The following is a 26,138-nucleotide window of genomic DNA, read 5'->3' as shown; positions in this document are numbered from 1 at the left end:
GTAGCCCTGTCTGTAGCCCTGCCCTCGGCCCTGTCTGTAGCCCTGTCTGTAGCCCTGCCCGCAGCCCTGTCCGTAGCCCTGCCCGCAGCCCTGCCCGCAGCCCTGTCTGTAGCCCTGTCTGTAGCCCTGCCCTCGGCCCTGTCTGTAGCCCTGTCTGTAGCCCTGCCCTCGGCCCTGTCTGTAGCCCTGTCTGTAGCCCTGCCTGCAGCCCTGTCTGTAGCCCTGCCCGCAGCCCTGCCCGTAGCCCTGCCCTCGGCCCTGCCCGCAGCCCTGTCTGTACCCCTGCCTGTAGCCGTGCCCGCAGCCCTGCCCGTAGCCCTGCCCGCAGCCCTGCCCGCAGCCCTGTCTGTGGCCCTGCCCTCGGCCCTGCCCGCCCCGCCGCGCGCAGCGTCCCGTCCCCGCGCCCTTTCCGGGAAGCGCGGCGGCCGGTGGCGAGCATGGCGCGGGCCGTGCTGGCCCTGGGCGAGAGCCTGCAGGCCGAGGCCACTTGCCCCGTGTGCCTGGAGCTCTTCTCCGAGCCCGTCATCACCGAGTGCGGCCACAACTTCTGCGGACGCTGCCTGGCGGCCGTGCTGGGGACCCCGCCGCGCCCCGCCGCCTGCCCGCAGTGCCGCGCCCCCGTCCCCCCCGGCTCGCTGCGGCCCAACCGCCCGCTGGGTGCCATGGCGGCGGCCCTGGAGGACGAGGCGCGGCGGCCGCGCTGCCCGCGGCACGGCGAGGCCCTGGCGCTCTTCTGCGAGAGCTGCCGCGGGCCGCTGTGCCCCCAGTGCCGGGAGGGATCCCCCCACCGCCACCACCGCGCCCGCCCCGCCGAGGAGGCCGCCCGGGAGCTGCGGGTAGGGGCCGGCCGGGACGGGGGCCCCCGGGGAGAGGGGTGGGTCCTTGTCCCGCTGGGGGGCTGGGGGAGAGCCCCTCGGGGCACAGGTCGGGGGCTCCTCCCAGGGCAGGGGCTGGCGGCCCCCCGTGGCAACAAAGGTTGGGGTTCCCTCCATGGGTTGGGGTCCCCTCAGGGTGTGGGTCAGGGTCCCCTCTGGGCAGGGGCTGGGGTCCCCTCCATGGATCTGGGTCCCCTCTGGGCACGGGCTGGGGTCCCCTCCAGGTACAAATCTGGGGTCCCTTCCTGGCACAGGCTGGGATCCCCTCTGGGCAGGGGCTGGGGTCCCCTCTGCACATGGGCTGGGGTCCCCTCCATGGGTGGAGGTCCCCTCCGGGCAGGGGCTGGGGTCCCCTCTGCACATGGGCTGGGGTCCCCTCCATGGGTGGAGGTCCCCTCTGGGCAGGGGTTGGGATCCCCTCTGCGCATGGGTTGGGGTCCCCTCCGGGCAGGGGTTGGGGTCCCCTCTGCACATGGGCTGGGGTCCCCTCCATGGGTTGGGGTCCCCTCCGGGGAGGGGTTGGGGTCCCCCATAGGCATGGATCTGGGTCCCCTCTGGGCAGGGGCTGGGGTCCCCTTGGTGCACAGGTCAGGGTCCCTGTCCAGCCACGGATTTGGGTCCTCATCCAGCTGCTGGCTGGGGTCCCCTCTGGGTATGGGTTTGGGGTCCCCTCTGGGTACGGGTCAGGGTCCCCATCTGGCTATGGCTTAGGGTCCCCACATGGCTGTGGTTTGGGGTCCCCGTCTGGGTACAGGTTAGGGTCCCTACCTGGCCATGGTTTGGGGTCCCTGACCGGCTGTGGGCTGGGGTCCCCCCCACCCTGCTGGGGCTGCCGGTTCGTCCACGGCTCCCACCCCCTATCGCCTCCCCCCAGCAGTGCAGGTCCCTCTCGCTGCTCACCCCTCTGAGGCCCTGCCAGGTCCCCAGTGCCCCAGCTGTCCCCAGCCAGGGATGGGGCCATGGTGACAAGGGGACACGGTCTCTCCCCCCACCCCGGGACACGGGCTGGGGTCCCCCACACCAGCAACTCGCTCTGCCACGGTTTTTTTTTTTAAGTACTCCAGTGATTTCACAGAGCGTGTCTGAGACACACTGTCACTGCAAACCTCTGCCCACAAATCCCACTTCCAACACTAAAAGTTGTTTTTCCTAATTAAAAAAAAAAACAAAACCAAAAACCAACAAACCAAACCCAAAACCCACAAACTTCAGGGTTTCCACATGAAGCTATTCCAGAAATGTTTCTGGCCAACCCAGCTGCGCGGGGGGATCTCCCTCGCCCGTCTGGAAGAGGGGAGGTGGGTGCTGGCTCGGAGCTTTTCCCCTCCCCACATTGCTCAGCTCACACCCCCCCCAGAGCAGTGTTGCCCCACAAGGGACCGTTTGGTGACATCACCTCGCTGCTGCAAATGTAATCCCAAAATCACCAAATACGCTTTTTTTTTTTTTCCCCCAGGAGACACTCCAGGACAACCTGGTTTTTCTACAGAAAGAGAAAGAAGACTTTAAGCCCGAAGGAGAAAAGAAAAGCGATGGCCTGCTGGTGTGTCTCTCCGTGCGCACGCCATGCTCCTGCACTTACCCACCCGTCTCTGCGGGCGTGTCCCCTCTTTCCCTCTCCCTGTATATATTTATCTCCTGTTCCATAACGACACTCTTTTCTCTCGCCCTCTCCATCCATCCCATATATCCTTCTGTCCATCCTGCTCTCATTCAGACTCTGCTGTCATCTTGGCTCCATCTCCCCCTCTCCACTCTTCCAGCTTTTCCTCTCCAAAAACTCTTCCCCTTTTCCCCGTGCCCCCTCCCCGCAGCACCCGTGCTGGTGCGGAGGCAGCCGGAGGAGGGGATGGCTCAGGGGCCCCCGCGCGGGTGCCTTGCAGGGGAAGGTGGCCTCGGAGCGGCAGAGGCTGCGCGACGCCTTCGAGCAGCTGCAGCGGTTCCTGCAGGAGCAGGAGGGTGTCCTGCTCGCCCAGCTCGCCCAGGCACACCAGGAGCTCGCCGAGGAGCGCCGCCGGTACGTCTCCAGCGTTTCAGAGAGGAAATCGCTGCTGGACACACTGATTGTGGAGATAGAGAAGAAACGTGACCAGCCTGTGGTTGAATTTCTTACGGTGAGGCTGCGTCACCCACCCGCGTGCTGTGACACCCCCCCCCCCAGTCCCTGGTGAGGGCTGGGGGTGCCCCCGGCATCCCGGCAGAGCCCAGAGCCTGCGTGCCAGCGGCCAGGCCAGGACACCGCGGTGTGTGGTGGGGCTGGGGGGAGTCTGGGCCTGCCAAGCTGCGGACCACAGTGTGAGGCCGCTCCTCAGATGAGTGGGTTCAGTTTTGGGCCCCTCACTCCAAAAAGGCCATTGAATGACTCGAGCGTGTCCAGAGAAGGGCAACGGAGCTGGTGCAGGGTCTGGAGCACAGGTCTGATGGGGAGCGGCTGAGGGAACTGGGGGGGTTGAGTCTGGAGAAGAGGAGGCTGAGGGGAGACCTCATGGCCCTCTACAACTCCCTGAAAGGAGGGTGCAGAGAGGGGGGATGAGTCTCTTGAGCCAAGGAACCAGCGCCAGGCCAAGAGGGAATGGCCTCAAGCTGCGCCAGGGCAGGGTCAGACTGGCTCTCAGGAAGGATTTCTTTGCAGAAGGGGTTGTTGGGCGTTGGAATGGGCTGCCCAGGGCAGGGGGGGAGTCCCCATCCCTGGAGGGGTTGAAGAGTCGGGTTGACCCAGCGCTGAGGGATCTGGTGGAGCTGGGAACGGTCAGGGTGAGGTTCATGGTTGGGCTGGAGGAGCTTCAAGGGCTTTTCCAACTGAGATGATTCTGTGATTCTAAGGGAAAGCCAGGATTTGGGGGAGCAAGTCACCAGAGGGTCCCTGGGACAGCAGTGTGACCCCACCCCGGTCACCATCGCCCTGCTTTATGCAGCAGGGGAGTGACTGTAACTCACTGCCACAGGGTCCATGGTCCTTCTTGGCAGGGCCAGAGCTGACCTGGTGTTTTCTCTCTTCCAGGATGTTGGCAAAACCCTGAGCAGGTACGAAACAGGCCCAGCGTCACTCTCCTCCCATGTGGCTCTTTTGGGCAGAGGTTTGGAAACACTGCAGGCGCCTGAGCAGCAGCAGCCAGGAGGGAGGCGGCTTTGCCCTGCTGAGTCTTTGGGATTTAATGTGATGTTGTCTGGAACTAGAGATCGTTGCAGCCCTGTTAGAGATGGGTTTCATGTGCCAGTAGCTGGAACACAGCTCCCTTGAGTTCTGTTGCTGTAGGGGATTTTCTCCCCTGTTTCCCTCCTGGCGCCGGGTGTTGGCTGACTGCTGGGGTCAGAGCTCTTCTCCATGGTGTTTCCCCCTCAGCTGCGAGGCGGTGAGGGCCCCGATCCCGGAGCCGGTTTCCCCGGAGCTGCAGAGGACCCTTGAGAGCCTCTCTGAGACAAGCCAGCTGGTTGTGGACGCAGTGGCCAAATTCAAAGGTAAAGCAAAGAAGTGGCAAGCGAATGCCTGGCTGTGTCCGGGCCCCAGGCGGGTGTGCTGCTGCCCTGGGGCACCGGGCACTGCTGTCTTCGTGCTGTGCTTCCCCTGGGCTCGGCTGCGGCGGGAGATCCTCACTGCCTGCTGCCTCTGCCCCAGGGTCTGGGAGCAAAACACACCCGATCCCAACAGGACCCATCTCCGAGATGGGCTTTGCTGGAGCCTGGGGCTGTGGGAGCTGGGGAGCGAGCTCCGGGTCTGGCTCGCAGTCCTGATGGGGAGCAGGAGAGATGCCATGAGAGGAGAGACACTCATGCATCTTCCTTTTCTTCCTCTAGTGAACCTGCTGAGCAAAATCGACAGAGAAAGGGGTGAGTTTCTGGAGCTGATGGGCACAAATGAGGGAGAAAAGCTTTCCAGAATGAGTTTCCTTATGTCCCTGCACAGAGATGGGCTCAAACCACAACATCTAAATCCAGGGTCTGTCTAAATCCATGTACCTTTCTTTTGACTAGGGCTGCTATAAAAGTCCAGGTCCGTCCCCACGCCAGGCAGCGTCCAGCAATGTTGTCCTCTAACACCAAACGGGGGCTGGGACAACACGAGGCCCTCGGCTTCCCTGTCTCTGGAGACTTTATTTTTATGCTGCAATGTGTAAGGCTGTGCCTAGTTAAGCAGAGGGGCCGTATGCGGTCTGAGCTGGCTTTTAGGCACAGATCAGAAAGGCTTTTGCAGGTGCTCGGGGTCCACACAGTCCTGGCAGCATCACAGGCGCTGTTTGTGCTAAGGCCGGTCTCTGCCCTCTCAGTCTTCAGGATGAGGGACCTGACATGCCTCAGTTTCCCCCACACTGTGGTTCCCACCGTGAGCCGGGGACCCAGAGGTTTAGCAGAGGGCCCGGGGGTGGTGGCACTGCGCAGTGACACCGCTGTGGCCTTGTGGGATGGCCGCGGGATGGCAGCAGAACATCCCACATGAACGGGCGGCTCCGGCTCCGCAGTGAGGTTGCCTGGTCACTCGGCGGAGCGGGGTTAGGAGCTGGTTTTCCCTTTGGTGAGCATTCGTCCCCCTAGTCACTGGAGCAGGGCCTGGCCTGGTACCACTGCTGTCTTCCTCACACCCACGGGGACGTACTGCTCCTCCGCACCCAGCCTGGCTGCAGCCCCGTCATGCTTAGACCCAGCAATACCCAGCACAGGATTAGCAAAGCGGGTTTAGCGAAGTCCGTTGCGTCTGTGGGGACACTGCCCGGCTCAGTCCTGCTTCAGGGAGCGTTGCTTTGCCTGTGGGTGCTGATGTGGAGGGCACCCAGTGTCCCGTGCCACCCGAGGGGGCTGCGGGTGTGCGCTCGCAGGGCAGGAGTGCCTGTATCGCTCACAGGACACGTCCCAACCCCGTGGAAGAGGAGGGAGAGGTGCTGGTCCGCTCCTTGGCAGGCCACGGACTGATTTTTCTCTCTGTTGTGCATTAGTGAAGGTGACACTGGACCCCGAGACGGCAAGCTCGGACCTGACCCTCTCAAAGGACCGCAAAACCGTGCGGCTGGGAGACAGACAGCAAAACCTCTCCGACACCCCCAAGAGATTCACGGGCAGCCCCAGCGTCCTGGGCTGCCGGGGGTTCATGGGCGGGAGGCATTACTGGGAGGTGGAGGTAGGGGACGGGGACAGCTGGGCCGTGGGGGTGGCCGTGGAGTCTGTGCGGAGGAAGGACTCGCTCACCATGGCCCTGGGGAAGATCTGGGCCCTGCGGCTGGACTGGAATCGCCAGTACACGGCGCTCCACATGCCCCCTGTCCCGCTGGAACTGGAGGAAGAGCCCCGGAGGATCAGGGTCCACCTGGACTACGAAGCGGGCCATGTGACCTTCTACAATGCGGAGAACATGACGCAGATCTTGCAGTTCAAGGCCTCCTTCACCGAGAAGGTCTTCCCATACTTTTGGCTCTGGTCACAAGAAACCTATATCCAGCTGTGTGACTGAGGGGCTTGGATGCCTCCCAGTCCCCTGCCTGTGCCCTTCGCCAGCTGAGCAGGCAGGAGGCGTGGGAACGGTGCAGCATTGCATTGCAAACTCGCTGCAGCTGTGCCTGCGCTGGATCCCCTCTGCATGTTGCTGCGTCTCCTCCTGCCAAGTCCTTTGGAGCATTAAAGATGTGTTGTCCTGCCTGGGGGTGTGTGCATGCTGGTATCCTGGCTGGATCTCACAGTGACAGTGTCCCACCTGTCCCCACAGGCACTGAGGACACACATAAATAAGAGGAGAGAGGCAGGGAAGATGCTCTGACTGCCCATGCCAGTCTTTGGCAGCGCTGCATGGGTCACAGAATCCCAGAATCATCTCAGTTGGAAAAGCCCTTGAAGCTCCTCCAGTCCAACCATGAACCTCACCCTGACCGTTCCCAACTCCACCAGATCCCTCAGCGCTGGGTCAACCCGACTCTTCAACCCCTCCAGGGATGGGGACTCCCCCCCTGCCCTGGGCAGCCCATTCCAATGCCCAACAACCCCTTCTGCAAAGAAATCCTTCCTAAGAGCCAGTCTGACCCTGCCCTGGCGCAGCTTGAGGCCATTCCCTCTTGGCCTGGCGCTGGGTCCTTGGCTCAAGAGACTCATCCCCCCTTTCTGCACCCTCCTTTTGGGGGGTTGTAGAGGGCCAGGAGGTCTCCCCTCAGCCTCCTCTTCTCCAGACTCAACCCCCCCAGTTCCCTCAGCCGCTCCCCATCAGACCTGTGCTCCAGACCCTGCCCCAGGTCCGTTGCCCTTCTCTGGACACGCTCGAGTCATTCAATGGCCTTTTTGGAGTGAGGGGCCCAAAACTGAACCCACTCATCGAGGGGCGGCCTCACCAGTGCCGAGCACAGGGGTGAGATCCCTTCCCTGTCCCTGCTGGCCACGCTAGTGCTGATACAAGCCAGGATGCCATTGGCCTTCTTGGCCACCTGGGCACACTGCTGGCTCATGTTCATCCCGCTGTCAATCAACACCCCCAGGTCCCTCTCTGACTGGCAGCTCTCCAGCCACTCCTCCCCAAGCCTGTAGCGCTGCTGGGGGTTGTTGTGGCTGAAGCACAGCACCCGGCATTTGGCCTTATTGAAGCTCATACAGTTGTCCTTGGCCCATCACTCCAGCCTGTCCAGATCTCTCTGCAGAGCCTCCCTACCCTCGAGCCGATCAACACTCCCACCCAATTGGGTGTCGCCTGCAAATTTACTGAGGGTGCACTCAATCCCCTCGTCTAGATCATCAATAAAGATGTTAAACAGGAGTGGCCCCAAAACCGAGCCCTGGGGGACACCACTCGTGACCGGCCACCAACTGGATTTAACTCCATTCACCACCACTCTTTGGGCCCGGCCATCCAGCCAGTTTTTTACCCAGCAAAGCGTCTGCTCATCCAAGCCAAGAGCAGCCAGTTTTGTCAGGAGAATGCTGTGGGAAACAGTGTCAAAGGCCTTACTAAAGTTAAGGTAAACAACACCCACAGCCTTCCCCTCATCCAACAAGCAGGTCGCTTTGGCTCATGTGGTATGCTGTGTTGTGGGCAGGATAGGGGTGCAGCCACCCCACACCCAGGAACTCAGGGTGGAGCCACAGAGCTGCTAATAGTGGTGCTAACTGCTCAGGTAAAGCTGTAAAAGCTGTTGCTTGAAAGGGAAATGTTCAGGGAGATGACCCCACGGACTGGAGAGCTGGAGTGAGGGCCCAACCCAAGCCTGGAGATGGGGGTGTGATGGGGATCTGTGAGAGCCTAGGTGGTCAGAGAGGGAGCAGATACCGTGTTGTCTAATTCAGGAATCAGGAGCATCGTGTGGATCTGGTGGGAGGGACAGGGGTTGTGTCCTGGAGGTGTGGGATCCCCTGACAAGACTTTTACGGCGCTGTGCCAGGCTGAGAACACCAGACCCGATGTGATCATCTCCGCAGCCAGAGACAGCGGCCTCTGAAACCCCCACCGGGAGATCTGGCAGAGCGCATCTGCCAGGGACTCGGTTCAACAGCAGGGATCTGCAAAACCCCTGCATGAGGAGAAGACACGCGACCTGCTGCAGCCACGATGCATGTCCCGAGCACTTCACTGTATCACCTTTTTTCTCCATCTGTAAAATGGGACCATGCGTTTTGGAGCTGGGACTGCTCCCCCTGCACCTGCAGTGTCCACAACCGGACAGGTCTGAGGGGCGACCCACACAAGGAGTCCCCTCCTTTCCATGCTGCCTCCATCCTGCTCTGTGGCTGTGGGCAGGGGAGGAAAAAGACAAGGCAGGGCAATGGATCCTCTGAAAAGCTGGGCATGCGTCCATTTTAAAGGCAAATAGCAGCTCTTGGATAAATATCACAGTCTGCTGAAGGCAGAGGACAGGAGTGAGGTCTGCAGAGGTTATTCGGAGCGGCCCAATTGCGCCTGCTTTCTGTGCTGACACATTCAAGTCTCTCTTGTCCCACACCAGTCTCACAAGTGCTATCGCTCCACAAACCCCCTCTCAGTGCCGCAGGGATGTATGCTGGCTTCTTGCTTCCGTGCAGTCGCTCCCCAAACGCCTCACAAAAGCTGTCGCCGCTTCCCCCGTGATGCACCTCGTTTACTGTTCTCACCATCGAAGGAGAAATGCCGCGGGAAGGGTTCCTCGGCTCACCCAGGCCCAGTCGCCTGCTGAGTTCGTGCTCTTTTCCCCTCATCTTTCCCAGTTTTACCCGCTTCCCCTCAGGCCCAGGGCGGGGGGAGAGGTGGCGGCCAAGCCGGCGCCTCAGTGAGGCGGGGACTACATTTCCCGGCATGCACCGCCGCGGAGGGCAACGCGCAGTGCGCCGCTGCATGCCGGGAAATGTAGTCCCCCGCGGCACGCATGCGTGCTCCGTACGGCGCCCTGTTGGCTGGCTTTTCTATTGGGCGGGAGCGACGTCAAGCAACAGCAGGGGCGGGGCGTGAGGCGCCCGCCGCCGTTCCTTACTGGTCAGCGCGCGCGCGGTGGGCGGGACGGTTTAAAAACAAACACCCGCCCCTTTCAAATACCGCGCGGCGGAGCGCTGTGATTGGTGGAGGGAGGTTTGGCGCCAGCTTCGGAGCGGGGACGGGTAGCGGCTGGGGTCAAAGCGGTGCGGGCCGCGCTGACAGCAGGAGACGGGTCGGCTCGGCGCGATGGATCCCGCAGCGGGTGGTTCCTACCGCCGCCGCCTCCTGCTTTTCTCCCCGGCTTCTCCCGCTTCACCCGCCGTGGTTAAGTCTCTTTTTCCCGCCGATCTTTCGCCGGTCTCCGACCTCCGCTTCACCATGGAGCAGCTGGGACACGGGTGAGTCAAAGCGGGGGAGGCCCTTCTGCGGAGCGGGGCACCCCCCACACCCCTTCCTCCTGACTACCGTGCCTTTACCTTGCCCCCCCCCCCCCCCAAAAAAAAAAAAAAGGCCGCGAGGGCCTATTCCCCCATTCTCTCCCGGGCGCGAAGCCTAAGGGAGGCTCTACCCACCCCCCCCCCCCCGCCATGCCTCTGGAGGGCCTCTTCTCCCACACCCCGGACCCGAAGCGAGTCCTGGGGGAGCTCTTCTCCCCCCGTTTCTGGGAAAAAAAAAAAAGAAGAAGAAAAGCAAGGCCTCGAGGAACTTTTCTCCTTCCCTGCACCCCTCTTCCAGAAGCAAGGCCTCGGGGACCTCCTCTACCCGCCCCCTCCACCCCCCCAAAAAAAATGAGGCCTCGTGGATCTCTCCTCCTTCCTGCCCATCTCCCGAATCGAGGCCTTGAAGATCTTTTAATCTCCTTCTTCCTCTAGAAGTGAGGCCTTGCGGACCTTATCCCGCATTCTCTCCTTCCAAACACAACTCCCCCCCCCCCCCCCCGCCCTTAAAGCTAAGGCCTCGAGGACGTCTTCTCCTAATCCTCCCCACAAAAAAGTGAGGCTTCGAGGCGCTGTTTCTCCCTGCCCCCCCCAAATGAGGCCTCGAGGAGTTCTTCCTATGCCCCCCCCACCCCCTTGCAAAACCGACGCCTCTACGTCTCCCTTAAAACACGCCCCCCCCCACTTCCTAATACTGCAGAGCTCTGCTCCCCCCTCCTGCTGCTCGGGGCCCACCCCCTCCACTGCCCCTCCTCCCGCTAGATAGCCCCTTTCTCCCTAGGGAGTCCCGAGCTTGGGCCACCCACCCGCACCCCTCCCTGCCCCACGGGTGTCCCTGCCCACGCGTGGTCGTGGCTCCTAGGTAGTGGGCCAGTCTCCCCCATGCCCACATGTCCCCATCTTCCCCTGGTTCTGCTCTGGGCATCCCCCTTGCTCCTGAGCCTGGCCCTGGCACTGGGTGTGTTCCCCTCTCCCTACAAATGAATGCTGGTAGCTTTGTGTCCGGCCTTCCTGCCTTCCATATCGCGTTATCTACATCGTCTCAGCTCCATCCACTAACGCCCTTTGCCTGTCTCCTGCACCCAACACCTCTAACCCTGCCGCACACCCTCGCCCGGTTCCTGCACCCAACACCTCTAACCCTGCCGCACACCCTCGCCCGGTTCCTGCACCCAACACCTCTAACCCTGCTGCACACCCTCGCCCGGTTCCTGCACCCAACACCTCTAACCCTGCTGCACACCCTCGCCCGGTTCCTGCACCCAACACCTCTAACCCTGCTGCACACCCTCGCCCGGTTCCTGCACCCAACACCTCTAACCCTGCTGCACACCCTCGCCCGGTTCCTGCACTCTCCTTCTCTATTTACTGTTTCACGTGTGGAAGGTGTTGCAGTCTCTGGGCTCTGCCCCTCCTCTCTCCCCATAACTCCAGCCATGCAGTCACTCAATCCAGTTTTGCTGTTACTTGTCTCTTAACTCCTTCAATCTCGTTACTCCTACAGTAACCTCTACAGTTTGCCCCTTGTATGGCTCCTGTTTTGCCCTGGCCTGCTATGGTCTTGCTGGCCCTCCTGGTATTTCTCCTTTGTTTGCTGGTTTTATATCATTCTCATTTCTGTAATCACCTGCTTGCTTTATGATCCTGTCCTCCTGCAGATTTCTGGAATTCCTGTAAATGATTAGCACCTGTCCCCTCCATGTTCATTATTTTGTCCTTTGTAGCCCTAGGTAGCTCCCTGGCATATTTTTTTAATTAACCCATGTGATGGAGGAGCCACACTCAAGTAGCTTTTCCCTTATTTAAGGTACTATAGAGTAAGGCTACATCTGATGTGCATCCCTCTCTGTATCGAGGCTGCGGTGACCCCTGCCCGCAGGAAGGGGTGTGTGTCTGATGTGGCTCAGCGGCGGGCAGCTTGCCTGCAGGCTCCTGCCTGCTCACGGAGCAGGGTTTGTGCTTGCACCCGCCTCGGGTCGGGGCTGGTCTTACTGGAGCTCTGGATGCCTCGAGCCCCTTCACCTACAGAATGATTTCGACCGGTCTGATGGTTATGTGAGCAGAGGAGAACTCGCTTAGTTGATAACAGAAAATTTGAGAGCTAACTACTTCTAAAAATGAGTTTGAGTTAGAAGTTTGGTGGTTTTTCTATGAAAAACGTTAATTAAATGAGGGGCTGCCAAAGAGAGGGTTGCAGTCCTGAGAAGGATAACGGTGCTTCGATACACATGTTTCCAGAGAACCATTTGGGAGGTGCTAATGTGATTCCAGGCACCAATAACCTATTGCACGCTTAAATTGTTTTTAATCCTAAAGTTTTATCCGCAGGGTCTGTCACTTTGTTGTATTAGGACCTTCATTAGTGAAGGCACAAGCTCAGGACAGGCTCTAAAACCTTGTTTCAAAAAACCCCTCACAGTTAGCACTTCACAGAGAAAAGTTTGCTGCAAGGTTACCAGAAAGGCAATCAGGATAATTATTGTCTTAAAAGTCAGGCTTCCAAAACAGAGACATTTAATATTATCAGTACTGCATGTGCAGGTTTAAAAAAACAGACCCCAGCCCTGAAGCTTAAGTCCCTGTAGGTGTTAGAGCTGAGGTGGCATTGTCCGTGTCCTCGGCAGCACACGGAGCACGAGAGACTGCAGTCTGCAGGATTGCCAAGCTGCTGGTGATAATGGCTTCAGGTTATGATCACCTGTGCTGGACACTTCAGGCACTCGTATTCTGGCTTCAATGAGCATTTAAAACAAATATCTAACTTCCTTTCCAGTGTGCACGAACGCGCTGAGCAAGATCTGGGAAACAAGAATGCTAATGGTTTACAAAGAACAGTGTCATCAGAATCAACAGACTCGGGTATGGCTTTCTCAGTTAATAAATAAGAAATCAAAAGCATTGTATCTTTATGTGGCCTCCACTGCAAGTAGCTTCCAGGGTTTGGACAGAGAACTAATCTGCCTGCAATCCCTGCAGCCACTTCTCATTCTTGAAAGGAGGGAGGCAGGCGAACCATCACTTAGCAAGCTTCTGCAGTTCACAATTTGGGTTGTGGGTGGATTTTTTTTTGCTTTAATTGTCCTGGAGTATGTTAGCAGTAGAGCGAGCATGGAGGAAAAACTGGTTCTGCCCCCACAGGGGGCCTCTGTCAGAGATGGCTTTTTCCTTTTTTCCTTAGGATGGCTGTTAAGACGTGGCTGCTGACCTGTCATGCTTTGTACTCCAGCATGATGTTTATCGCTGCCATTTTCTGATTGCCTTGATGTTCTGCTCTTGATGGTAGTAGGCCAACAGCTTATCACGAGTGTATCAGCCTTTCTTGCAGCAGGGACAGCTGACGATGAAGGCTGCTGGAGATAGCCCAAGATAGGCTTCACTGGTGAATTGGATTCCCACCATTCTCTCCTCCACGGTGTCTTGCAGACATCGGCTTGGGAGCGTTTATAGTTGTGTGCCGGGGCTGAGGTCTGGAAGACGGGGAGATAGTGTTTAGTTCTCCATTGATAGGACCCGTTGCATATCTGCATTCAGCTCGGAATGGGACTGGTTTGAGTTTCTGCCCTTTGGAGGGTGATAACTGTGATGAGAGCAAGTCGTCACTGTGTGCTTTCTCTCTTTAAACCCAAGCTGTGCTAACCTCCTCTGCATGCTCAAATCAAGGCCATTGAGCACGGTTTGTCTTATGGTTTGGGTTTTTTTTTTTTGTGGCTTTTTGTTAACACGAGCTGATTGTTTATCTGAAACCTGGGGAGCTGTATCTTAGCACTGATACTTGCCTAAAAGTGCTTTTTTCAGATGAGATGCTTTATCGGTGAAAATGAAATAAGCTATTACCCCATAACTTGTAGAATCAGGGAAGCTTCTGATACTTCATTGGTCCAGCCCAGTGATGGAAATCAGTGTCTCCACCTGAATTTATGCACCAGTCTGACTGTGCATGGTACTTTCAGCCTTCAGAGGAACTTTATGAACCGCTAAAATGTGAGAACAGCTCACAAACCACAGAGCGGGATAGAATAACCAAGCTTGCTAAATCTTCACTTTCTTCTTGGCTTTTTTTTTTTTTCCCCTCTCCCAAGCAGGTCTTAAGTGCTTACAAAACACTGCCGAGACCACTACTTGTCATATTAGTCAAATTAATTCTTTGTAGTTTGTTTAGATCACAGTCACCAAAGCAGTAACAAGTCTTGTCATGATGGTGTAGAGTACGTTCTGGTGAGCTGTTGGCCTGTCACTAGGGCTTGTGAATATAACCATAATACAAAAACTCCTTGGGGATCTGTGCTTAAGTAGGTATTTGGCTGTGCTTAGATGCTGTGTAGTTGTAATGTTTCACTTGGTTTGTGCTTATGGAGTGCTTGCTGTTGTTTTTGGTACCCTTGCGTGCATTAAGAAGTGCCTTTTGACTAATTTTTTGGAGTGAGCCCAGAATTTCTTCCTATAGATGTAAGTAAAAACATGGCTTAAAAAAACCCCTAAAAGTTGTTTACTAAAATTTGTGTGTGGGAGAATAAGCCAAGAGTATGCCATGTTATGTGGTAGCCCTCTGTTCTATATGACATTCTAGGCAGGGCTGGGGCTGCCTTTTTTTTAATTACTCCTATTTTTCCCCAAGCACTAACACCTTATCCATGGTAAAAAAACCCAACAGTGTGGAGTATCTGCAACTATTTGCTTCTACACTGAGATGAAGCTGCAGACTGGACTTCTGAAATCCGTTTCCTCTCTAAGCTCAGGAAATCTAGCAGTGTCCCATATTTTGCATGTCCTAGATGCTGAGATGCTGCTACTCAGTAGAAAATACTGTCTCTCCTCTGCAGGTTGTGCTCTGGATTCACCTGGTCCTGCAGCCTCAAACGATATCATGGAGGAAACGTATGTAACCGTATGCTAAGCCTGACTTCTGGCGTTTCACGTTGCACTATTAACAAATGTAGGACGTGGGTTTTCCTTTGCGGGCATGCACGCAGTGGGCTCTTCTCTCAAGCCTCTGGAAGGGTGGGCTGTAGTGCTCTGCAGCTGGAGATGCCAGGCCTTCTGTCTCCTCTGTGTCCCCGAGTACTTAACAAGTCTTGGGTTTGAGTTAACGTGTTGTACCAGCCAGACTGAGCACGACCCTGGCACCTTACCAGGAGTCTGTATAATTTATGCTTCTGTATGCCTTAACTGATACCAGGCAGTTGCTCTGAGCTTTGAATTTGCCACAGATTCCCCCTCCCAAATGTTCTGTGATGGGGGACAGATATCCTTCGTGCCTGACTTACTGAGCTTTTCTTCCTTCAACCTAGCTTTTCTTGTCTAAACAATGTAGAAAAAAATTGGGGAAAGGAGGGGAAGAAGGGAGTCTAGCTAGTGTTTCAAAAACTAGGATTGGATAAACTGGCTATAAATAGCCGGTGTCATCAAGAAACATGTTGGTTTCTGCTTAGCCAACACTTCATGACTTAAATACAAGGTTGATTTTTAGTGTATTATCCTTTGGTGCTAACTCTGGGGCATCTCGCTTGCTTTTTAGGTTTGAGAAAGCGATTCTTGAATCCAGCAGACTGAAGTAAGTATACTTCTATCTTCTCTGTCAGTGACTGTTGTAGCTTACGGAGTTTTACTGGGGGTGGGGGGAGTGAGTTCTACTCACGTTACTGTCTTTTAAAACAAAATATTGAAATAAATCTTGGTTCTTTTTCATTGTAGCATTCGGATGCCTTTCAGAAGAATACATTCACTGCCAGTAAGTGAGAGTGGTGTTGATGTTATATAAATGTTAAAGGATTTAGCGCGTTGTGTTTTTAGTTGGATATGTTCCATAACTTGTTAATTTTCTGGCTTCAAGAACAGCTGCTGTGGTACTTAATGAAAACTGTCAGAATTACAGCTTGCAAACTCAAAATCTCCTTCAAGTTGGCGTGAAATTTCAGTGATGCAGCTTTGTCACTAATGCAGTTGAAGCATTTTGATACCTGTACTGAGACGTCAGCGTAAAAGACTTCTGCGCAGTTAGCACCGATCTGTAGTCAGAGACCTTACAGTTTTTATTAACTCCCCTTTTGCTTAAAACGTGGTTGTGCAGAGACTGTGTGGCACAATGCTGAGCTGGCACTTTTGTCTGAACGTTGTAGCAAAGCCTCCTGGGATCCAGTCCTGCTCTGAAGAGAAACCATTCTGATTCTCTGGATAGCGATGCTTTTCAGCTCTTGGAACAAGATGAAAATAAGGAGAATGTAAGTGTTGCTTTCTGTTGCCTGCGATGATATGGGGTAAGAGGCAGGACCAAGGAAGCTGAATTAGCACACCCCTTCAACAGCGGGTGCGGTGGAAAAGGCTTCTCTTACTCTCTGCCAAGCTGTAGTTCAGTCAGCCATAACAAAGTTATATCTGAATGAAGTTGTCTGACAAAAGAAGTAGGAAAGCCTTAAGCCTGTAGGTGATATCAGGAGGATAAAAGCTTGATTATGTAAAATGAATCACTACTGTAACATCTTTAATTTGAAAACATTCACCTTCAGACTATTTCTGTTGGCAGCAGGGAGCTTAAATCCAAAACGTCAGGTAGTTTAAAAAAACCAAAACAAACCCCACCCCTGCAAAAAAAAAAAAAAAAATGCCAGCAGCTCGCACAATTTGTAACTTTGGTAAAATGATCACTTTGCTCCTCTTTAATTCAGGAATCGTTTGAGTTTAAGAAGCCAACCAAACCAGCTTCTCGTTGTTCTGTGCATATCCATTCCCGTCATGGAAAAAGTGTTCCTGGATCAAGGCAGAGCTCACCTCCAGCTCAGATAGTAAGTACTACAGTGTTTTTTACAACTAATTCTCACCTAATCCTCTGCGTACCTACAGTCCCTGAGGAAGAAAAATTGCATCAGGATTCTAAGACAATGCTGTTAATCACCACTATTCATGTGCCAAATCGAAAAATTAATCTATCTGCCAGATAAGAAAATTCTCACATATGGCTCATGAGATGGTCAGAGGATTGAAACATGTTTGTTCTGTAGTCTGTGAAAGATTAGTCACTGCAGAGCTGAGGTTATGCTGCAGTAAATCAAGGGAGCGTGGACATCGATGTGGAATAGAGGAATTTAGTTTGTTTTCACTATCAATAAAGTAGATATTTATATTGAGGCAGATGCATCTGGAACAGTGAATTCAACCGTGTAGCTGCAGCTGAATCTTATGTCCAGATGTGACATGCAAGAAAATATTACCTTATTCATATCCTATTGCTTAGGAAAAGCAACTGAAAGAACATGATGGGTCCTTGTGCCAAAACAGAGCTGGGGGGCTAAGTCCTGTCTTCACTCCTTGAATCTGGTGGTCCTTCATCCTGCTTGATCCTCTTGATCTTGTGTTTATCCACTGTGGGGTTTATCTTAATTCTTGTTCCTGTTGACACCACCCATTTCTCCTCTTTGCCCCTTCACTGGACAGCTTCTGCCAGAGAAAGGGGTTATTGCTTGACGAGGCAAACGAAGCCTTTGTAGGGATCAAATAGAAGTAGTGGAACTCGGTCTGGGGTTTGCTCAAGTCAGAGTAATGAAGGTGGTGGAATAACTGCCATGTTTTCTGTAGTGCAGTGAGAGGTGTGGCATCACCCCTGGGGTTACAGCATCCTGCAGCAAAGAGGAGTGTTGTTAAAACTGTCTTGTCTCAGTTGGGTGAACAGGAAAACGACGGGCCAGCTTTCCTGCAGCGGTCTTCTCTGACCTCCTCTGAGAGCGAAGATGACGATGGATTCCTAGAGCTGCTCGATGAGCAAGATTTGAAGGTACATACAAAGGAAATACAATAGAAATTACGTAGAAACATGATAAACAAAATCAGCTCTGTCTAACATTAATAGTCTGCTGAGAATACGTGTCCGTGGTGCACGTATGCTCTAGCAGAAGTTGGTGTGGTAAATCCAGCTGCAGAAAGCTAGGTACTAGGGAATGCTAGAAGCAGGGTCATCCTCTTTTTCAACTCTTACATTTAAGTGTCTCTATCTTACATGTGCTCTTTCCCAGTGCAGACAGTGGGATTTGCTTCGTGTGTGAACAGCAGTTAGTTTAAGAATTGCTGCTGTTCCTACTGGCCAATGAGAATTGTGTTACTAGAGACAATTATTTGAATAGCTGGTGTTTTTCTTTAGAAACTTGCTGAAAGAGCTAGAGGTGATATTTGCTTTCAAGCCACTTCAATAAAAGACTTTCTAACTGAATTTGAAATGCTTAAAGCTTTGGAGAAACATCATTGTTAATCAATCAATGAATTGATAACACTTACCTTCTCCGACATGTCTTGACTCGTCCATTGTTTCATTGAGTATTGGACTAGTAATTGCGTTAAATTAAAACTGCTCTGACAGCTGAATTTGACTGGAGTGTTTGCCCCAGCTGTGCAGAAGCTGTATTTACAGTCTCTGCCCACGGTGAAATAGATGAGAATAAACTTTCTTCTTTTTTCTCAGAACGATGAGGAGATGCCGTCTGATGTGGCGAGCCTCTGGACTGCCCCACTGGTCATGAGGAAATCAGACAAGCGGGTGAGTGTTCTGTGAGAGCACAGCAGAACAGAGACGGGGACAATTGATCACACTGTCTCTGATCCTGTGTCCATAATAACAACAACAAAACAAGAGATGGCAGAAAGCCCCCCTTATCTCTAAAGCCTGTTTACCTGAAAGACTTTGTCAGTGTGGAACAATGCTCATTGTGTGCCTATATAGGCATTAACTCTTTTTTTACAAAACCACTTCATAAATGCAAAAAGATCTTGACTTCCCTTATCAGATACTTGACATATCTTGAATACATTCTGCACAGACTTACCTGGAATGCCTGTAGCCCAATCTCCTGATAACAGACTGCAAAGGGAGTTTAGGCTCCAGTAAAATGCCCCTTAATCTGCTGATTGTCTGCTAATTAGTATAAAGCACCCTGCTAGCACATCATATGGTTTATGGTGCTCCAAGCTCACCCCATCCTCACAGCAAGGAACAAGTGTTACTGGAAATGTGGGTTCTGCATTTAGATGACCCTATTAACATCCTGCTGTTGCTGTGCCCTGGTGGTGCCTTATACGAGGCAACATTTGTAATAGTCTGAAAGTCTGAGGCTCACTTAGTTTCTAATCTCAATCTTTGCTGGACAACTCTTAACTTCTCTCCTTCCTCGTAGGCCAAACGGTGCCGGTTGTTTGGCTCTTCCTCTGTGCCTAGTGCTGTAGGAAGAACCACCCAGAAAAGGATGGAGAGATCCCAGGAAGAGAATTCTCCAGGAAAAACCAAGAAGAGGAAAAGCCTGCCTGGAACGCCTTCTGAGGACTCAACGGTTGGTGGCTTGGCATCCGGTTTTGTAATAGAGAATTGATTAGGAGAGGATCTAATATAGGCGTCTAGTTTATGAAGGGTAATGAGAGACCTTCTTCAGGTGAATTGCTGACCTAGCCAAACTGCCTTCTCTGCACAGTGCAGGGGATCTGGAGGAGCTGGTGCAGTAGTTGCATCTCCTGAGCCTGAGTTTTGCCTTAATTCAGGGCTTCAGAGTAAACTTTTGAGGATTCTGTTATGTTTTGGGAAAAGGATCTCTCTGCTCTCAGTGCTCGGCGTTGATCTCTAACCTGTGTTCCTCTAGAGTTTGAAAATGGTGAAGACACAATCCTCCGCAGCGGAGATCGAAAGCATTTTGGACAGTGACCAGAGAGACCTTATTGGTGACTTCTCAAAGGTAATTCAAGTGATTTAAGGGTCAAGTGTTAATTCCAGTGTTTCAATGGCCTCTCTTGGTAGAGGTGTCTCAAACCAGCCCAAGTAAAGCACTTCCCTCCTTTAGCAGTGTGCACTCCAATCCCTAGGGAAGGTGAGAGGCTGCTTTCATAGGTTAGACACAAGCGGTTACCCAAAAAGACCCGCAAAATGCCTTCAGTATAGGAGCCAAAACCAGAATTCTGTCCCCGAATATTAGAATTCTTAGCTTTAACTCTTGAGCTTTGCTGAAGAGATTCTTGTCAACAAAGTATCTGTGTTGCAAAATTAACTGCTGGACACTGTGCTATTGCCTACGTGGCTCACATTTGGAATTTTATTCATTAAATGCTGTTTGTCTTATAGGGTTATTTATTCCACACTGTTGATGGGAAGCATCAAGATTTAAAATATATCGACTCAGAAATGGTATGTGCTCCAGAGACAGTAAGAAAAATTCTTTTCTGGGAGGGGGAACAACACAAAACCATCTTGAAACAACTGTTGGTTTTTTTCAGATTGTGTCTGTGCTGACTGGGAAGTTTGCGAGGTTCATCAAGGAGTGTGTGATAATTGATTGTAGATACCCATATGAGTATGAAGGAGGACACATCAAGGTATGTTGACCCTGTAAGAGTGATCAGAGTTGTCTGAAGTTGCAAACGGGTCACTTGGCGCCGTGTGGGGCTGCTCTTGACTCGTGAGTATCCAAGGCCATGTGGATACAGCTGGGGTGCCTCACTGAGGTCTGCAATCCTGGTATGCCCCTGCACTGTGTCAGTCTCGGGACACTGAGCTCACATGTGGTTCACAAAGTGATTTTTTTTTTTTTTTTTTTTTTTTTTTCCCCTCAAAGGAGGGAATGTTCCACTTTCCTTAAGCAGAGGAGGTGGCCTGTGTGACAAGCAGAAAGATGGCTCCCGAGGAGGATGTACGACACTTGCTGTCCAGCATCCTGATATCTAGGGAAGATAAAGTCAGAATATTAAACTTCATTTAAACCACAGACTTCCCAGAACAAATGGCTGTACAAAACATAATTGATCTTGAAGTTTGCTGCTTGAGCAAGCTGCCCAGCTCTCTCAAATAGAATAAGATGGGAAGGGAAATCCAACGAGCCACAACTGTTGAAATGGCTGTTGGACCAGGTCCAGGTCACGCAGAATCAGCGTTAGACTATCCGTAATGTTCTGCCCGGGTCTGAGCTGTGTTCCAACGGCTGGAGAGGGTGGCCAGAGCTCCTCTAGGAAGCTAAGATGAGGCTTGCATGGAAGTGGGATAGGTTTGTGACTGTTCTCCTCCACTCACTGCCCGTGCTTGGGCATGGCTCTGCCTTCACAGGGTGCTGTAAACCTCCACATGGAAGAGGATGTGGAAGAGTACTTGCTTAAGAAGCCGATCCAGCCATCGGAGAACAAACGAGTGATAATAGTGTTCCACTGCGAGTTTTCTTCAGAGCGGGGTCCTCGCATGTGAGTTATCCCACATACCCTAGAGAAGAACTTGCTGCTGTGCTAGCTGAGATCAAAGCTTTCAGGGTGGCACCAGTTACCGTGCTGGCACGCTGCTTAAGACACAGTTTATGGCGAGCAGATGTTGGTTGTCACCTCTGGCAGGGATGTGACGCAGCCCACGGTGCGAGTGGCCATGTTGAAGTTGGGCTGGAATGCTTCGAGGTGGAAAGGAAAAACCAGTTAGGCACAGCTTTGCAGCCAGCGTGGCTTGTCAGCCTGTTCCTGATAGGCAGTGGCTTACTTCTGTTATCTGAGGAATGGGAAGTCTTGGGTGAGAGCTGTTTGCACCTGTTGTTTGTTGAATGCAAGATCTTTTTCCTGCTACAGGTGCCGGTTTGTGAGAGAGCGGGACAGGCTGGGTAATGAATACCCCAACCTCCACTACCCAGAGCTGTATGTCCTCAAGGGGGGCTACAAGGACTTCTTCCTAAGATGCCGTGTAAGTAACGTTCTCTTAAATTCATCTCTTTCACACTCGCAGGAGAAGAAACAATAGATTAAATAATACTGATGTATTCGTACTCAATCAGACTTATCTTTGGGGTAGAGTGTTTTTGCTGGGATAGCTTTTCCTGCTCTGTTTCAATGCTCTTCTGTACTGAGAGCAGTTAAAATTTGACAGCGAGGCTCTCAAAGCCTATTCCATACTTCAGAGCTGTCTTGTTGCCAGAGTTGAAAAGTTCTTCCACTTGTCTCGAGTAAAATACAAAATTCTACCCCCCCTATAACAACTAGGAGTTCAAAATGTCATTCGGGGAAGAAATTTAAGACTGCTCAGCCTGCAAGGACTAGGAGAGAAGAGAGGCTTGACAGTAATTGCCATGTAACAAATGGAAACCTGAAGTCTCATTTTATACTAAAATAGCAAAATTGAAAAACTCGAGCTTTGAGTTTTCAGCCTGTGATTCAGAAAAGGAAACTAAAAGATGCCGAGCAGTTTCCCAGCATTCTGGGGATGGTCTCTCCTGGATCCCTTTAGCTGCTTCAGCCTGTCAGTGCTGTACTCCCTCTCCCCAACTCGTTCTTCCTGCTGTTCTGACACAAAACCGGCTGCGGCCCAACTGTCGCTGTAGTCCCTCTCAGACCCACACTTCAGAGGGTCTCTTGGCTTACCTCCCCCCTCTGGGACTTGGTGCGTTTTCAGAAAGACGCGAGAGATTTGGCCGCGCTGTGTGGGGCTGCGTGCCGTTCCCCAGTGGGGCCTGGGCTCTCCCAGCGACTGGGATGCCGGTGTTCCTGGCAGCGAGTGCTGCTGGGTTTTGGCTCTCCTCGCGATCTGCTGGCTCCCCTGCGGTGGTTGGGCCGCCGGGGTTTTGTTTCGGGGGGTTTTTTTCGGGCCTCTGGGTCTCCTGTCCCGAGGTGGGAGGACCGAGGGCCTCAAGGTGGCAGCATGGAACAGGCGATGGGGGCCAGCCGCTGGCCGGTCTGAGATACAAGTGTTCTTCACATCTGTGCTATTTCAAGGTGAATCCAAGATAAACTTAGTTTGTGTGTTGACATCTGCCAGAAAACTTGGGGTGAGAGCTTTGTACACAGGCCTGAAAGTCCTTCGTTTAACAGCTATCGCTTCTGAAGGAGCTGTAATCTGAGTATCGCTTGGCTTTGTCTGAGAGCGGCTGGGATGAGGCTCCTGCCCAGAGGCGGGGGGTTTATTTCTGTTTATTCTGGTGCTGGCTGTTGGGGTGGTTGCTACCAGGCTCTCTCGGTGGGTCTCGGAGGTCACCTCTCCTGTGACGCGCTGAAGTGAAACCAGCTTCTCTTTCCCCAGAGTTTCTGCGAGCCCCAGAGCTACCGCCCCATGCACCACGAGGACTTCAAAGAAGACTTGAAAAGGTTCCGCACCAAAAGCCGAACCTGGGCTGGCGAGAGGAGCAAAAGGGAACTGTACAGTCGCCTGAAGAAGCTCTAAGGGCCGAACGGAACAAGCGAAGACTGCCTGTTTTTGGGGGGAGAGGGCTGCAGTGGGAGGGAGACGTGCTTGTTCCTCGCTCATGGTTATCCGGCACCGGCTCCCTCCCCGTCTGTTGTCTTACTGGGAACACTGTGGAATTTGGGGCTGCAGGTCTGAGCCGAGCAGCCCGGGTGCTGGCTGGGAGCTGACTCTTCTGAATACTCTTGTTACGCCGCTCTGAGGAAACGGCTCCTCGTGTGACATCCACAAACTGCCCGACAGTCTGCCCGGGGAGGGGTGGGTCTCCCCTCTCGGCCACGTCCGTGGGGCTCGGCTGGCACATGGTGTTAAAGCAGGGAGGGTATTTTAGCGCCTGTTATTTTTTAAAATGCTTTGTTTTATTTAAATACAGTCAAATGAAGCTACTACCGCTGCAGTTGAATCATCTGGATTGTACTTAAACCTTGCTTCTGCTAAAGGGCAGCCTGCTGTTGGGGGGTGGGGGGGTTAATTATTTTTCTCAGCTGCAGCTCGGATTCTGTGTTTTCATAGCATAATGCGTCGTGGTGAAGTAAAACGGGAAATAGTTCATTACAGCTCGAGGTTCCCACCTCCTGTGTTTTGCCATGGGAAGCCTCTTGAAGACAGTCTAAGGGGAAACTGCTTATTTTATGTAGATACTGTGTTCACCTCGTTTACTTAATCTAGATTGCTTTATTTTATAGTAATTTGTATTTAGCTGCTGCTTTAGTTCTAGTTGGTATTTCAACATGGGGAGAGCTTCTGGGAGCTGAGGGTAATTCAGAATTGGGCTGTCTCTGGTGATCCCAGGTGGCAAAGCTGTTACCAGGTTTCTCAACAGCAGCAATTTACTGTCACAGCTCCCTCCAAGGCTGCGTGTTATTAGAATGAAATATGTCCAGAAAAGAGCCTGGCTGTCAGGAATGGCACTGGTGATCCCAGGGAAGCTGTTCCAAAACCGCTCCTGCTGCTGTGGCTTTGACTTCAGCCACTTCTCCAGTAGCAGAAGCACCTTCTGCCAGGAAAGGCAGGAAATAGAATTAATTCTTGAAGGAAGAGGCACTTCCTCAGCCAGCGCTGTACCTGGTAGCTGAGCTCTACAAATTGCCCACCTAAAGCAGAATTCACGGTTCTGCGGCACAACAGTGCCGGCCCTAAAACTGCTTTGCTGCTAATTTTTGGTGTCACCGAAGACCCAACTAACGAACCTTACCCAGCTTTGCCCGGTGATTTCGGGGTAAGGCCGGCTGCTTGACGCTGCGATGATTGCTGCAACTCGTCTTCCTCACACAGGAATTTCTTGGTGAAACCAGTGCTCCCGAGGCCGGGCGTGCAGCCTGGGAACAGCCACACGTCCTGGAAGCTCTCGGCTCTTTAGCAGTAATCCACGCTTCGCACGGCTTGGCTTGCTCCCCGCGAGCTAGTCTTGTGTACTGGTGTATCTGTGTAAAAAAAAAAAAAGAAAGAGATACTGAAATGGAGGTGCCCTATGTGGAATTTTAACTTGATATTTTTTAAAAAAAAACTTTCTTAAAACCTGCTGTTAATCCTCTGGAGAGCTGAAAGGATAAACTTTGAACTCTTAACTTTCTCAATTTGAAAAAAAATAAATTGGATTTTGCTGGTTTCCCTCAAAGCTGAGTATCTTGAATAGGAAATTGATGAAATGCTAAATCAGAGACGGCGATTAGGAGATCTCCCTTGGAAGGTCTGAACTCCCGGAGGAAGCTGGTGATGTGCTGGGGGGGCTGTGTGGTGGGAAGAAGGGGTGTGTTGGTGTGTGGGGGGGAAGGCCAGCTGCCCGTGACACACACGGGTGGCAATGCTATCACCCCAAACTGCTTTTTGGTGCAAGGCCCGTTGCGCCAAGCCTAAGCGGTAAGTAATCCATTTAGCTGTACGGTGGCTGGGCAAGATGTCTTGGTACAACTTTGTAAACAAATAGTTGTTCTACGTGAAAGTTTTAACTCACCAGCCGTGTTCAAAGAAAAAAAGGAAAAGCAGATGGAGACTGATGAAGCTGCGATGCTCTTTTCTAAGGTCACTCATCTGGAGCAAAACCATTATGGCAATCTGTGGCTTTACAGTTGCACTTCCTGCAAATGCCCCTAAATCGTTATCCCAAACTTCCTGATATTCAGGAAACTGAGTGGAGCAGCTCTGTGGCCCAGCGGTGTCAGGGGACTGAGCTGCAGGTGTGCTCTGAGGGATGGGCTGTGCCTGTAACCCTGCGGAGATGGAAAAGCGACCGCTTGCTTTATACCCACCTCGGTCTGTGTTTAAGAGTCCTGGGGGGGAAGTCAAACAAAACCCACTCTTTTTTCCTTTGCTCATTGCTTCTGGGATAACTTTAAATGATGACAAATAACGTCCTGCTTTCCTGTATGCTCCAGGAATTCACAGAATTGGAATCCCAGAATCATCCAGGTTGGAAAAGCCCTTGAGGCTCCTCCAGCCCAACCATGAACCTCACCCTGACCGTTCCCAACTCCACCAGATCCCTCAGCGCTGGGTCAACCCGACTCTTCAACCCCTCCAGGGATGGGGACTCCCCCCCTGCCCTGGGCAGCCCATTCCAACGCCCAACAACCCCTTCTGCAAAGAAATACTTCCTAAGAGCCAGTCTCTCTTTGACCAGGCAGGGGCAGGCTGGTTTTTCTGGCCCAGCTGACAGAGCTGTGTGATACTTGTGTACCCGTAGCTGGCAAAGGCGGCTGGGTTATAACAACTCAGAGCCTCGTGTGGAGCCCAGGACCCTGGCAGGGGTGGACAGAGCTGGGAAAGTCCAGTTCAGCCCCAGTCTGGGCTGTTTCCAGGCTGATACGGACTTGGGTCTTTAATCATCACCCCAGTGACTCGGGAGCAGCAGGGCTGCAGCCATCTGAGTTTCCAGGCGGTGTATTTCCATTGTGCCATCTACGCTGCAGAGAGTTGCAGCCTGCTTTTGGATGAAGATCCTTGTTTGTGCTGGAAGCTTTCCCAGCGCAGCACCTGAGAGGCCTGTTGTGTGAGGGATGTGAATAGCTTCAGCAGAAAGCGTGGGGATGAAGAGCGGGTGGCCAACAATGGGGTCAGCATTAAAAGCTTCACTTAAAACACAGCAATGTGACTTCAAATCCACTGGAGGCTAAAGCAGAGAACCGGGTGGGGTTTTTTTCCTTGCTTCCATCTGTCATCCTCAAAACTGATGTTGAAAGCAGCTTACAGCTTCATCAGCTTCTACCACGAGCTCCCGAATACCCCAAAGCTTAGTGTTCCCTTTCATATTGCTTTACCTAAAAGGACACTTGTGCTCTTTTGATCTTGCAACCTTTGTGGCTAACAGGCGA

At 52.9% G+C, this 26,138-nt stretch overlaps 2 protein-coding genes across 2 annotated transcripts; both read left to right on the top strand.

Moving 5' to 3' along the window:
• The first annotated feature begins 386 nt into the window (after window positions 1-386).
• On the top strand, window positions 387-6,500 carry LOC141946389 (E3 ubiquitin-protein ligase TRIM7-like). Its single transcript, XM_074876113.1, has 7 exons — window positions 387-836; window positions 2,332-2,418; window positions 2,759-2,989; window positions 3,877-3,899; window positions 4,219-4,334; window positions 4,671-4,703; window positions 5,804-6,500. Exons 1-7 carry the CDS (start codon window positions 438-440, stop codon window positions 6,313-6,315), a joined length of 1,401 nt encoding a protein of 466 aa, XP_074732214.1. The 5' UTR covers window positions 387-437; the 3' UTR covers window positions 6,316-6,500.
• A 2,910-nt stretch (window positions 6,501-9,410) lies between these two features.
• On the top strand, window positions 9,411-24,445 carry CDC25A (cell division cycle 25A). Its single transcript, XM_074891103.1, has 16 exons — window positions 9,411-9,623; window positions 12,436-12,521; window positions 14,483-14,537; window positions 15,178-15,213; window positions 15,354-15,390; window positions 15,779-15,880; window positions 16,325-16,441; window positions 17,314-17,427; window positions 18,109-18,183; window positions 18,818-18,970; window positions 19,274-19,366; window positions 19,750-19,812; window positions 19,902-20,000; window positions 20,725-20,855; window positions 21,225-21,336; window positions 22,666-24,445. The coding sequence occupies exons 1-16, from the start codon at window positions 9,472-9,474 to the stop codon at window positions 22,804-22,806; spliced, it is 1,566 nt and encodes a 521-aa protein (XP_074747204.1). The 5' UTR covers window positions 9,411-9,471; the 3' UTR covers window positions 22,807-24,445.
• The last annotated feature ends 1,693 nt before the right edge of the window (window positions 24,446-26,138 follow it).

The sequence above is a fragment of the Strix uralensis genome, chromosome 1 (assembly GCF_047716275.1).
Source record: "Strix uralensis isolate ZFMK-TIS-50842 chromosome 1, bStrUra1, whole genome shotgun sequence".
Lineage (NCBI taxonomy): Eukaryota > Metazoa > Chordata > Aves > Strigiformes > Strigidae > Strix > Strix uralensis.
The sequence above is the reverse complement of the archived record's forward strand: the minus strand, read 5'-3'. Positions and strand labels throughout refer to the sequence as shown.